The 12,702-nt window shown below is 45.4% G+C and overlaps 1 protein-coding gene across 4 annotated transcripts in view; it reads right to left on the bottom strand.

Annotated features, from left to right (window-relative positions):
• The window catches only part of Prom1 (prominin 1), a 104,037-nt gene that overhangs the window by 32,575 nt on the left and 58,760 nt on the right, over positions 1–12,702 (bottom strand). For all 4 annotated transcript variants that reach the window (XM_013503331.1, XM_005402515.2, XM_005402516.2 and 1 more), the window contains exons 10-13: positions 10,106–10,169; positions 6,072–6,231; positions 3,950–4,102; positions 948–1,071 (exon numbers count right to left, since the gene is read on the bottom strand). In XM_013503331.1, the coding sequence (XP_013358785.1) occupies positions 948–1,071; positions 3,950–4,102; positions 6,072–6,231; positions 10,106–10,169 (501 nt within the window). The remainder of the gene's footprint in view (positions 1–947; positions 1,072–3,949; positions 4,103–6,071; positions 6,232–10,105; positions 10,170–12,702) is intronic.

Genomic DNA, 12,702 nt, shown 5'->3' with positions numbered 1-12,702 from the left:
CAGGCAGGCGCTTTTGCCGCTGAGCTAAATCCCCAGCCCCTAGGAACTCTTTAAAATGTCAGAAACCAGGGCTGGGGATTTAGCTCAGCGGCAAAAGCGCCTGCCTGGCAAGCGCAAGGTCATGAGTTCAGTTCCTGGTACCGGAGGAACCCCCCCCTCAAAAAAAAAAAAAGTCAGAAACCTCCAGAGGGGCGTGGGGAAAACTGAGACCTGACCTTCTCGTCTTCTCAGTGACCTGGAGGTGCTTCTACTGAGGAGAACTGCTTTTTCGTACTGGGATGGAGCCCACTGGCACTCAACCACTGAGCTACATCCTCAGCCCTTTTTAAAATTTTATTTTTTGATACAGACGCTTGCTACACAACCCCAGGCTGGCCTCTAACCTGCAATCCTCCTGCTTCAGCCTTTTGAGTAGCTGGGATTACAGGGGTGAGGCATGATTTTTATTCTCCTATAATATTAAAATTAGCATGGAGGTGTAGGCCTTAATTCCTGGCACTGATTTCACATACAATCAGAAAATATGATTATATACATATGTATATGATTACTATTATATACATGTGTGTTTTGTGTATATTATATACATATATGTGTGTATATATGTATATATGTTTGTATGTATATACATGTATATATGTACAATACACACATATATACATATATGTACATATATAAATTTTTTTCTTACAAACAAAATCTCAACTTGTTGAATTAAAATCAAACTAGCTGGGATTAGCCACACATGTCTCAAGTCCCAGCACTCTGGGAAGCTGAGGCAGGAAGATTTTAAGTGTGAGACCACCCAGCAAGGACAATTTAGCAAGACAGTATCTAAGATTAAAAACAAAAAAAGCTACTCATGTTTTTATACTTCTCTTGAAGTAACCCATGAGTTACGGGGAAAATCCAAGTATCCCTTCAAGTCCAGCCACAACCACATTTACCTGGAATAACTGCCTATTTGCATAAGGCTCACAGACCAATTTTTGCATATTGACACCAATGGTAAAAGTAAGCACGACGAGGATCATCAATAGCCAGCAAAAGAGGAAAGTGAATCCAACCCCACTGGAAAAGAATACAAATAAAGTTAATAATTCTACCGGAAGTATTTGATACTACCGATCAGTACCTACTCCCTCTACCTATTCATGGTGTAAATCGGAGCTGGAGTCCTCAGCTCACTGCAGGCTGAACAGGTCCGCCTGCCCAGGAGTGCGGAGGAAGTGGGTAGCACTGTGCTCTTTCTGTCCTTGACCCTTATGATGACAGCGCCTGTTACACCTACTGTCTAGCATGATAGGTCAGAGCCTGGACTTTGGAGTTGATTGAGAACCAATTCTTTCTGCAAGAGTGACAGAAAATAGAGAGAGTCGATGCTGGAACTGTGCTCTGGAGACTCTGAAAGGGGCTGACCTGGCTGTGCATCCACTTGGTGAAGGAGAGCAGCACAAGGGCCACTCCGGAGGCAGGGAAGGGTGCATGGGGGGCGCTGAGGGGGATCCCAGGAGGGGAAGCCATGGACAGGTATAGGAGGAGCACACTGTGAGGGCTGGGTTGCATAAGTGTGGATGGGGACCGTGACTGTGACCTGGGACGGTGGCCTGATAGGTCTGCTGGAGGTGGAAAGAAGTCAGTGGGTGAAAGACACACAGCATGGCAGGCAGACACAGCTGTGTAAGAGGTGAAGCCAGGAAGGGGTCCAAGGGTGGTGCTGGGAGCACTGACCTCTGCACCCAGACAGAAAGAGAAGCTGGAGTGGGCACTGGTGATCCTGCCAGGGAGACACCTCGGGGAAGAGGCAGTGCAGGAGTCTGGAGCACAGACACCTGGTTAGAGGGTGCAAGAGGTGTCACAGATGAGCATCTGCCACTGGGGCTGGACGGGAGAGGAAAGCAGCTCAGGACTGGCCAGGGGGACTCCGACTTTTGCCAAACAGGTGGCAGGAGGACAGCCAGGGGGCAAGACCAAGGGGAAAGTTGCAAAAGCAACATGGAAACCATGTGGGTGGGAGGTCGCTGAGGGCAAAGGAGAGCCTGCAGAAGGAGGGTATGGGTGATGCGGCAGCGAGCCACTAGAGGTACTGCTGCCCCACTCTCCTGGGACCAGAGGTCACTGCTGACTGGACAGGGTGGGGCGACAGTGGAGGAAGTGGAAGCAAAGTGCGGTCCAGACTCAAGGTGCTGTATAGCTCCTCATTCAGAGGATGACACTCCTGTTTCTTTTGCTTTGAAGGCAGAGGTCAGTCTTTGTTACACCCCTGAAAACAGTGTCCCCTGTGAAGCAGTTAAAGACGGACACATACATAGTCACCGCCAAGCCATGGGCAAAGCAGCCAAATACCAGGGCTTCGAAGTTGTTCAGAGTAAACCAACTTCCCACCGGTCTCTGTGTATTTGGGCAAAAACAATCAAAGCAAGCACATTTCCCCTTGCTGGTGTAATTTCCTCTCATTTATCCTTCCCTGACCAGAGACACTTGCATTTGAATGCAGTTTCTTAAATCTAGGCGTCTCGTGTGTGCAATTCTTTTTCAGGCCATGGGAGACCCCAGGTCACTGGCTTTGCGTTTATTTTGAAGACACTGCGTCTACATGAATGATAGCAGAGGCGTGTTCTATATTGGAGCTTAACTGTTTTAGAGAAAGGACTCAAGATTCACGGTTCATAAGAAACTCAATGAATTACTACAGTGACCCTGTGTTTAGAAGACAGATTACTGCACACCACCTGCCCTCCCGCCCTCCCTACCCCCACAGAGTGATACTCATGGGCGGATGAGAACAGGCGGCTGATGTTTTGGTTCTCTATTCCCTGAAGGAGTCGTTCTGAATCTTTCAGCCCCATCACACACTCCACAGCTGGTTCAGAATGAACTTATCTCAAAAGAGCCACAAGTTTACGCTCTGGCTCTGGCCCTGGGCATGCCCAGCTCTGTCCACCAGGCTGTCACAGCCTGTTCCAGTAAAGGTCTTCCAAAGGCAGGAACTTGCACGGGGATGTCTTTGTAGGGACAAGTGCTCTAAGCTGCCATAGGCTTACCATTCACCGGCATCTAGCACCCACGCTTGTCCTTAATTAAGGCTGCTTGTCTAAGTACTAAGGGTGCTGGTGGGGAGAACTCTGACTCCCAGTTGCTAGAGCTTCAAGCTGGCAGCTCTGCTGACCATGGAGAACGGTGTCTCAGAGGAGGTCAGCTCAGTTTCTGATGAAGAGATGAGTGAATGAATGTGGTAAGGAATGACGCTCCCTCAGCAGATGGATGGGTAAAGATAGAGTGGTATCTATACACAACGGAGCGCTACTCTGCCATAAAGAAGGATAAACTTGAGTCATATGTATGAAAACAGATGCACCTTGAAACCATAATGTTAAGTGAAGTAAATCTGACACACATGTTTACATATCACATGGTTCCTCTTATATGAGAAACCTAAAGTATAAATACTTAAAGTGCAAAATAAAAGCAGATGATAAGAAACAAGGAGATAGATCTCTTGCAGATGGAAAAGGGACCAAGAGCTGGAGGGAGAAGGGAGGAAGGGGAAGGGAAGAGACTCTAAAAAGAACCGAGAGGTTATGCACATGTGACAACTTCCCACAGTGAATGTAATCACTATGTACTGCAGACTTTTACTAATAAAAATGAAAATCAAAAAAGATAGCAGGAGGAACAATGGATATAAAGAAGACCAACTTGGAAGTGGTTTCCATAACAGCAAATTTCCAAGGAGCCCACCCTATGTAAACAGCACACTTAAGCTGGTCACCAGATGCAACCAATTTACAATGTCTTTTTACTTGTTTGCACTTGGAGAGGGATCCATAACTGAGAAAGAACCATGACAACAAGAGCCCTGCTCCAGGGAACCAGAGCGTGTGGCCTGGGGGCACTGCCTGGCCCCCCCCCCCTCTTCCTACCCGCGTGGCGTAGGCATCACACTCACACCATGAGGAAGATGCCTCCCGTGTTGGACACGCAGCCTCTGCTTGTCGGGGTGGCATGCTCGTCAAAGCCCCAAACGCCACAGAACAAGCCCAGGTAGAAAAAGACCACGATGAGGGTTGGGAGGAAGCAGGTAATCAAGGTCCCCAGCCACCTGGTAAAGCAAGCACAGTGTTAAGGACCAACATAGAGACACCATCAGGGCATGGGTGTTGCTGATTAAGGCTGGAGTGTGTGTGTGTAGGGGACTCCGGACCATCTATGAAACACAAAGGTTCATTGAGAATTCCTCAGAGGGCAAGACCCCATCCAACCCCTCCTCCTCCAGCCCAGCCACCAGGGACATGGTTAGCCTTGATGCGCTCTTTCAGCGATCATGACATGCTTGCTTTCTTTTTTTGAATTTACACTGATAAAATATCCTTAAGACTCTCCAGATCTTTCAGCATTCCTGATATTGGAAGATGAGGGAAGATTATGTGGAGATTACAGATGTAGAAACACCAGTCTCTTTTCTGTGGCCTTTCTCTAAAACATTCTCTGGCTGCAGGAATGTTCTGGGTCATCGTGCTCTTTACTAAACTGGAAATGGTCTACGTGGCAGGAGCATGGGACATTTAGAATTTTATGAGCCTCCTAAATCAAACGCCTGCAGAATGCAAATCTCAATTTTGTAACGGGCCTGGGAGACCTTGTAGGGTAATGGAGGTGCAATTAGGTCTTACCGGCATTTCCGGAATAAACAGCAACCTTTCCCAGCAGTAAGGAGTATTCAAGGGTAGAAATTGCTCCCCAACATTTAAGATACAGAAAAACAAAAGAATCTGCTCTGCCTGGTGCCTCGCAACAAAATCACCATAAAGCTTATTATTCAATTAAGAGCCATCTTGCTAATTACAATAATGGCCATCAGCAGCCATTCTGCAGAGGTTGGCTCCAAGTATTGGCGACACAAAATTAAATAAGCCTTGGAGCCTGGCCTCAGAAAACTTTTAGAGTTAATCAATCATCTACTTAAATTTCTTTTTAAAAATAAGCTTATGGTCCTGAGGCAGAGGGAGGAGGAAGAGAGAGAGAGTAGCAGGCAGATAACTGCAATGTTTTTCTCATTTGTGAAGCTCTGATTGCTGTTGAGTTTGTAAGGTTGGGGGATGGTCTGTCTTATGTGTCTCCTGGTAACTTGCGGTGGCCTGGTGCTATAATGAGACATGGGTAGCACCCCTGAAATCTTTTCGATTCCAGGACAGTACTGGCACTGCCCGATGGGGGTGGAAACCCATCTGACAATCTTAGCTGACTTTCACTGAGTCACTTCATGTCCCTAACCCCCAAAATCCTCTTCTATAAAACATAATTGCAAGTAGAACACGAGCCAGGAGACTTTTTGTGGGTGTAAAGGAGCTGGCACACGGAAAACACTGGATGGGGCCAGTGAAACTCTCCTAATACTGGCAATTACTGTCATTATTTTATCATTGGAGGTTTCTTTTTCTTTTTTTTTTTGGTACTGGTAATCAAACTCAAGACTTTATTTACGCTTGCCAGGCAGGCACTTGTGCTGCTGAGCTATATCCCCGACCCCATTATTTTATCATTTATCTTGTGCTCTTCTACAAAACACAACCTGAATAAGAATGACTGGACTCTCCAAAGGTTCAGGCAGGACAGGTGTGGAAGCTGAGCCCTTCAGATAGGAAGTCCTTCCTCTAAATTTCCAAGCCCTCAAGTCCTTCCCTCTCCCACACTCCCTCTGGTGTGGTCACCCTGCAGGGCCAAACTCTACCACCCAAACTGTCTAAGCACTGAACACTGCACTGCAACTTAGCTTCGGGGCACAGCAAGGAAGACCGTGCGCTTTCAGCAAGAAATGACCTGGATGTGTATCTTACAAACCCATCAGCACAGAGTACTTCCCAAATGCCTTTCTGAATTACGCGTAAGCTTTACAGTCCCATTTCCTACCTGGCTTACTAAGTCCAATAAGATTCTGGAAGCACCTGACAATCGGAAATTGCAAATCGTTGCATATTTGGTTTCCAGAATCTTCTTAAATAATGGGGGAAGCGCTGAATCTTACTCAGGAGCCATGCAAATCATTACCCTTTCAATCTCCAAGCACTCACCAGTATGAGTCATATGTTTCCACCTTCTGCAAATTCTGGTGAATGTAAGTTTCAGTGTCATTGATATAACCAGTGACATTGGACAGCATACCCTGAATAGGAAGCATTTTAGCAACCTTCTTGATCTCTGAACTAACACCATTCAGGAGACGTTTGGCATCTGAAAATAGAGGGAATTCGTTATGTATTTTCAGACACAGAAGTCAAGGGAATTATGTCTTGGAACCAAACATGAACATTTGAGCCACCTTTGGTTTTTCTCATTTATGCGTGTGTTCAAAATAGAGTAAGATTCTATAGCAAGCCTGAGTAGAGCCAAGACCATCAAAAAGCAATGATATAACACAACAGCAAGCCATGAACACGGTCTTGATAAGATGATGCTGAAGTCAGGCCAGTGTCGTCTTCTTCCACTAAATTGCTAAAACAATGGACCAAGCGGGCCAGGCATGGTAGTGCACATCTGTAATCCCAGCACTCAGGAGGCTGAGGCAGGAGGACTGCCATGAGCTGGAGGCCAGGCTGAACTACATAGCAACAACGTACCTCAAAAAAAAGAAGACAAAAAAAAAAAAAAAAATGGAGCAAGTGATTAATACATATAGTTAATCACTAATGTGCCAGCCACATTAGCAAATGTTAATTTGTTTCCTCCACAGAGGCAAATACAGTACTTCTAATCCCCACTTTATGTACGGTGACCCTGAAGCTCACAGAGGTTACTTATCCATGGATCTCCTTTTAAGAAACCACCAGTAATGAGACTGAAATTAATTTTTTTTTTTTGTCGTTTTGAGACAGTCTCGATACACAGCTCAGGTTGACCTTGAGCTCACTCTGTAGCTCAGGCTGGTCTCGAACTCACAATAATCCTCCTACCTCAGCCTCTCGAGTGCTGGGATTACAGGCATGCGCCACCACGCCCAGCAAGATTGAATTTAGAGTGTATGTAACTCCGAAGCTCTGTTATATGACTTGGGAATAATAATAATGTCACACAACTAAGAAATGGTACTCAAGGACCAGTTATCTCCAGGACCGTATTTTGAGCAAGTGACCACAGGTGATATATTTGTTAAAATTTTGTTTGACTCTTAAAGAAATATATTTGGCCAGGGACAGGGGTGCATGCCTAGAATCCCAGCTATTTGGCAAGCTGAGGCCAGGGGACTGTGAGTTCAAGGCCAGCCCGAGCAATTTAGTGAAACTCAAAAAAAAAAGTGCATCCATGTCTTCTATAACTCGAAGAACAAAGGGATTCCCAGCGGCCACACGTATCCTAGCGATGTCCATCCTCATCCTCAGGGAGGAGGTGAGTTCAAAGAGACTGGCTTGGAGACCAGTGTCCATGCCAATGGGCCTCAGGTCACAGCTCCCTGGGTACAGTGTCACTAGGACCAGCAGTCACTGACTTCTGGGGTTGACTTTTTCCATGGTGACTTTTAGGTGTTTTTTCTTTTCATGCTGAAGAACCCAGGGCCTCTGATGCGCTAAGCGAGCCCTCACCCCAGGTGTACCTGCTCCGCCCCAGCTCAGTTCTTGCCATGGACATACTGAGGGCAGACTCAACAGTTACGAGTCCACTGGACCTCTAGAATCCTGAAAGAAAGAGCAATCTCCTAACAGCAGCAAAGACAAGTATGATCTGAGGCCTCTGGGGACCTTGGGGTAAATGGCAGAGAGAGTAGCCTGGTCTAAAATGGAATTGCATAAACATAGTGGGAACTTTTTTTTTTTTTTGAGAGAGAGGCTGTTTCTATATAGTTCAAGTAGGCTGGCCTCAAACGCACTATGTAGCCCAGGTTGGTCTCTTGAGCTCATGGCCATCCTCCTGCCTCAGCCTCCCAAGTGCTGGGATTACAGACATTCACCACTATGCCTGATGAGTGGGAACCTTTTTGAAAGTGTGTTTTCCACATGGATATGAAATTTAGAAACTAAAGAAAGAAAGGCCCAGACATGAACACAACCGGGGAGTCTGGATGTGGTTTCCGCTGAGTGCCATTATGGTGGTCCCGCGCCTCCCTGCATGGCTCTAGGGCAGGGACACCTGACACCTGAGGGCCTCGCCCCAGATGAGGCAGAGGCCTGGTCTGAACTCTAGGAGGAGAGAGCTGTGACATGCAGGCTCCTTAGTCTGCTGAGAGCAGCAACTAGGGTCCGCGTCCCTTCTCTGTCTGTCTCGCCCTCCCTGGGCACAGGGAGCCCGTCCCCTCAGTCTGGACGCAGCTTCCTCCAGGATGCCTCCCTCCCTCCCCCGCGTTCTCTGCATCCGGGCCTTGACCACCTTTAAGGGAGCGCGGGCCATCTTCGGGGTCGGGGCTGAAAGGCAGGGCTTGAGCCTCATGCGCTCACGTCCCAGCACCCGCAGAGCCTGGTGCCAACGAGACCTTCAAAGCACGTGTTCAGGCCAGGAGCCAAGGACCCAAACCCGAGGTGCCAGCCCAATGCCGGCGGCGCAGGCGCATCAGGTGTACTTGGCTGGGTCACCCTTACAGGGGCGCGGCACCACCCGGCAAGACACGACACGACAGGCAGAAGAGGTCCAGGGCTCTGTCAGACTGCAGAATCCATGAACAATTTATGGCACAATGCAAGTGGATGAAGTCCTCCCGACTAAAACTTTTTTTTTTTTGGTACTGTGAATAGAACTTAGGATCTTGCACTTGCCAGGAAGGTGCTTATACCGCTGAGCTATATCCCAGGCCCCTGAACCAAAACTCTTAATGCATGCAAGAACATTATGGGGCAGGGGGCAGGAATCATCACATACCATTAACACAATGTTTTAAAACCACTTGTAAACATGAAAGAACCACTGGGCAGACAAATGAGAGAGGGACGGAGCTGGGGTGGGGCCCTAACCAGCTGCAGAGGCTTTTTCTGAACAACCCCAAGTTTATGGTTCAAATAGCTGATTATAGGCCATTCTGCCTACACATTCATCCCAGTAGCATAACCTAAAGGCAGCACAGTTCAGTAATTTAAGAATTTATTTACTTGATGTTTAGAGACAGGGTCTTGCTATGTACTATAGTTCAAGCTGGCCTTGAAGTAGCTCTGTAGCCCAAGCTGACCTTGAACTGGAGGCAATCCTCCTGCTTCAGCCTCCCAAGTGCTGGGATCACAGGTGTGCACTACCATGCCCAGGAGTGATTTAAGAATTTAGATCCTCTTAAGAAAGATTCTGTCTCTCTAGAACGTTACACAACCTTAGGAGCCTCAAATACCATTGCATCAACATAGTGGGCAGACAAATAAAAAAATTCCAAAAGGACAAAATAAATCTTCATACACAGTATTCAGTAAATAAATTAATTTTTTAAAAATCCTTTTTTGGGGCTAGGGATTTGGCTCAGCAGCACAGGCACCTGCCTGGCAAGCACAAGGTTGTAAGTTCGATTCCTGGTACTGGAAAAAAACCAAAAAAAAAAACCCCACAAAACAAAAATCCTTTTTTTTTTTTTTTTTTTTTAAAGAGTAAAAGAAGGATAACATAATAATAGGGGGGCTTACCAAATTACAGGCAAAGTGGTAGGAAAGGATCACTTGGCCAGAGGAACCTGTAAGGATGGAAGCAAGGCAAGATTCATTTCTTTTTTTTTTTTTAATCCTTTTTTTTTTTTTTTTTTTCTCCAGATAAAAACAAGCAGAACATGACCTTCCAAACTTCTGTAGGAGCCCACAGTGGGCACTCACCATTGTGCTATGGCTGTCACAAAGCCAGCTGGCGCCGTGAACTGTCTTAAATGAGAGTTTTATTTTTAAGTCTATGTCACTGATTGGAAGTGACATAAGTGAAAAGCTCTGATATTCATTCAGTGACAATAAACTACTTTTTAGACCAGAACCATATGATTCATAGCACAGCTCTTTTCTCTTTCTTTCTTTTTTTTGGTACCAGGAATTGAACTCAGGACCTTGCACTTGCCAGGCAGGCGCTGTGCCACTGAGCTACCTCCCTGGCCCAACCACACAGTTCTTAACAAAATAACCAAGAGACAGATACAAAGTGGCCTAAAAAGAAGTCTCACCTCGTATGATCCCCTCAGTTTGTGCTTTCACATCCTCTGGTATATTGTCAAAGAATGCATAGCCCTAAAAAATATTTCAAAATAAATTGATGCACAGGGTAAGCTGAAGAACAGTACTTATTTTTCAGTTTCGTATGGAATATAGAATTAAAATAAAAATACAGCATTTATTCTAAGGCAGAAATTACCCGATATGGTCATCAAGTATCTGACAATAACAACAAAAATTCCATGTAGAAAGCATTTACCTTAAATTGAATAAAGGCAAGATCTTGTTAAAAGTTCTGAGCATAGAGTGTTTTCATAATTTTAAAACCAAGCCGTCTGCTCACATGGATTCTAGGGATTACTATGGATACAAACATCTATCTGTACCTGGGGTTCTCACGGGGGGCAGTTGGGTGATCCCTGGAGGTATCATTGTCATTGTATCATTTTCACCGTCACAGCTGGGAGGTGTTGCTGGCACTGTGTAAGTTTAGGCTGGTGATGCAAATACACACCCTACAGTGCCCAGGAAAGCGTCCTCCAGCCCAAGCCACTAGTGCTGAGGCTAGGAGACCCCGGGATGCATAGAGTGCCAGTGCAGCTAAGAAGTGGACTTCTAAAGATAGGATCTTTCTCTGCACAGCAATTATGAAAGGAGAGCTAGTCTCACAGAAGTAAAGAAGTAATCCCCAAGCACAGTTTATAAAGAATACAAATGTAGGAAGGCTAAAACTAACGCACAACAAAAACCACACCAAGCTCTACCGCTTGGGCTAACTCAGGAGAGGGGAGTGTTATTTCTAAAGACCATCTCTAAATGCCCAGCCTTGCCTCTCGAAGGGGTTGAGCTAGAGCTTCACTGACTACTGGTGTGGACAGCTGTGTGCTAGGGAATTCTGTAGCTGGTGCTCACAGCCTGCATGAGATTTACGGTGCCTGCTTTTCCACTGCTGGTGGGAGTGTAGACTGGTGCAACTGCCATGGAAATCAGTGTGGAGATTCCTCAGAAAATTAAAACTAGAGGTTCCATTTGATCCAGCTATTCCCCTTCTTGGTATCTTCCTGAAAGAATTAAAAGTAACATACCACAGCAATGTATGCACACCCATGTTTATAGCGGCCCAATTTGTAATAGCTAAATCTTGGGAACAGCCCAAACGTCCATGGATAAAGATGTGTTGTTTTTTTTTGTACAATGGAGTACTACTCTGCCATAAAGAAGGATAAACTTGAGACATTTGTAGCTAGACCATTTCTAGACCATACTTTTAAGTGAAATGAATTGGACACACATGTTTTAAATATTGCATTGGTGTGAGAAACCAAAAGGGTAAATAAGGAACAAAATGTATAATGGATATTGTGAAATAGGAAGAAAATGTTTAAATGGGAAGCAGAAAAGGGAGGGGGAGGGGGAAAGGAAGGAAGGCTAAAGAAAAAAGAAAAATAGAAGGAAAAAATGGAAACAAACTTTTGTAAGTAAGGAGGGAAAGAGGGATTGAAGGAGAGGAGAGGATTGGGGGGAAAAAAATCAAGATATATTGTGTAGAGAGACCAATTTCCCTATGATGAATGTGATCATTACATCTAAAATGTATTAAGAAACTTAATTAAAAAATATCTTTGTATACAGAAAAAAAAAATTTACGGTGTCTGCCACTTTCTACTCTTGCCTTCTGTGTCGTAGGCCATTCAAAGAAGGGCAACTTCGTTCCCTCAGAGGCCAGCTTACCTGGTTTTCCACATGCGGGAGTCCTCTAGTTTGCCTGCGTTTGGACTTATCACCCATCCACGGGGGTTCCTGGCCCCCTGTGGGGGATCTTGCAGTTATCCCAGTTCAGCTCTATCATTTCACAAATGCAGGGTGCAAAGAGCAAGGCTGTCCAATGACTTAAGGGGACCCTACCTTATCAGCATGTGTAGATGCCTGTTTGACAAATTGAGACCTTTTTGCACCAGTGTGTAACAATTCCTAGAGTTGTGTGAGCAAATAGGTTGATCTTTTAAATTATGGAAATATTCTACGTGAAAAACTTCTTTTTTTTCCCTGTACCGGAAATCGAACTCATGACCGTGCGCTTGCCAGGCAGGCACTGTGCTGCTGAGCTAAATTCCCAGCCCCCGTGAAAAGCTTTTAACACAATCTCCAATTTATTCAATAAAAAAAATGTTCTCAGGGTTAGGTAGAGCACTTACTTGCCTAGCATGTGCAAGGTCCTGGGTTTGATTCCTAGCACCACCACCAAGAAAAAAGAAAAGACTCAGAAAGTGTTCTCTAAGGGGATTTTTCTTTGGGCTCTTCATGACCATGGATATGTTTTTTGCTTTTTCTATTAGTACATGTTATTACACAATGATTATACTCCCCATGGGGAGGTGGCCCATGGATGTAATACATCTTTCTCCCTCCCTTTCCCCCACCCACTTTCCATGGCTTGGTCTCCTTCACATTTTCAAAAGATCTATCTTCCTGCTTCTTCTTATCTATCTTTTATTCTACTCTTTCATTACTTATGCTTTGGGCTTGCCGTATAAGAGAAACCATGCAATACTTAAGCTGGGTTTGAGTCCTTTCACTCAACCTTACAGTTGATGACTGTACGTGTAAA

Source organism: Chinchilla lanigera, unplaced genomic scaffold (assembly GCF_000276665.1).
Source record: "Chinchilla lanigera isolate Chin_1 unplaced genomic scaffold, ChiLan1.0 scaffold00079, whole genome shotgun sequence".
NCBI classification, from domain to species: domain Eukaryota; kingdom Metazoa; phylum Chordata; class Mammalia; order Rodentia; family Chinchillidae; genus Chinchilla; species Chinchilla lanigera.
This window is presented reverse-complemented; position numbering and strand designations above follow the sequence as displayed.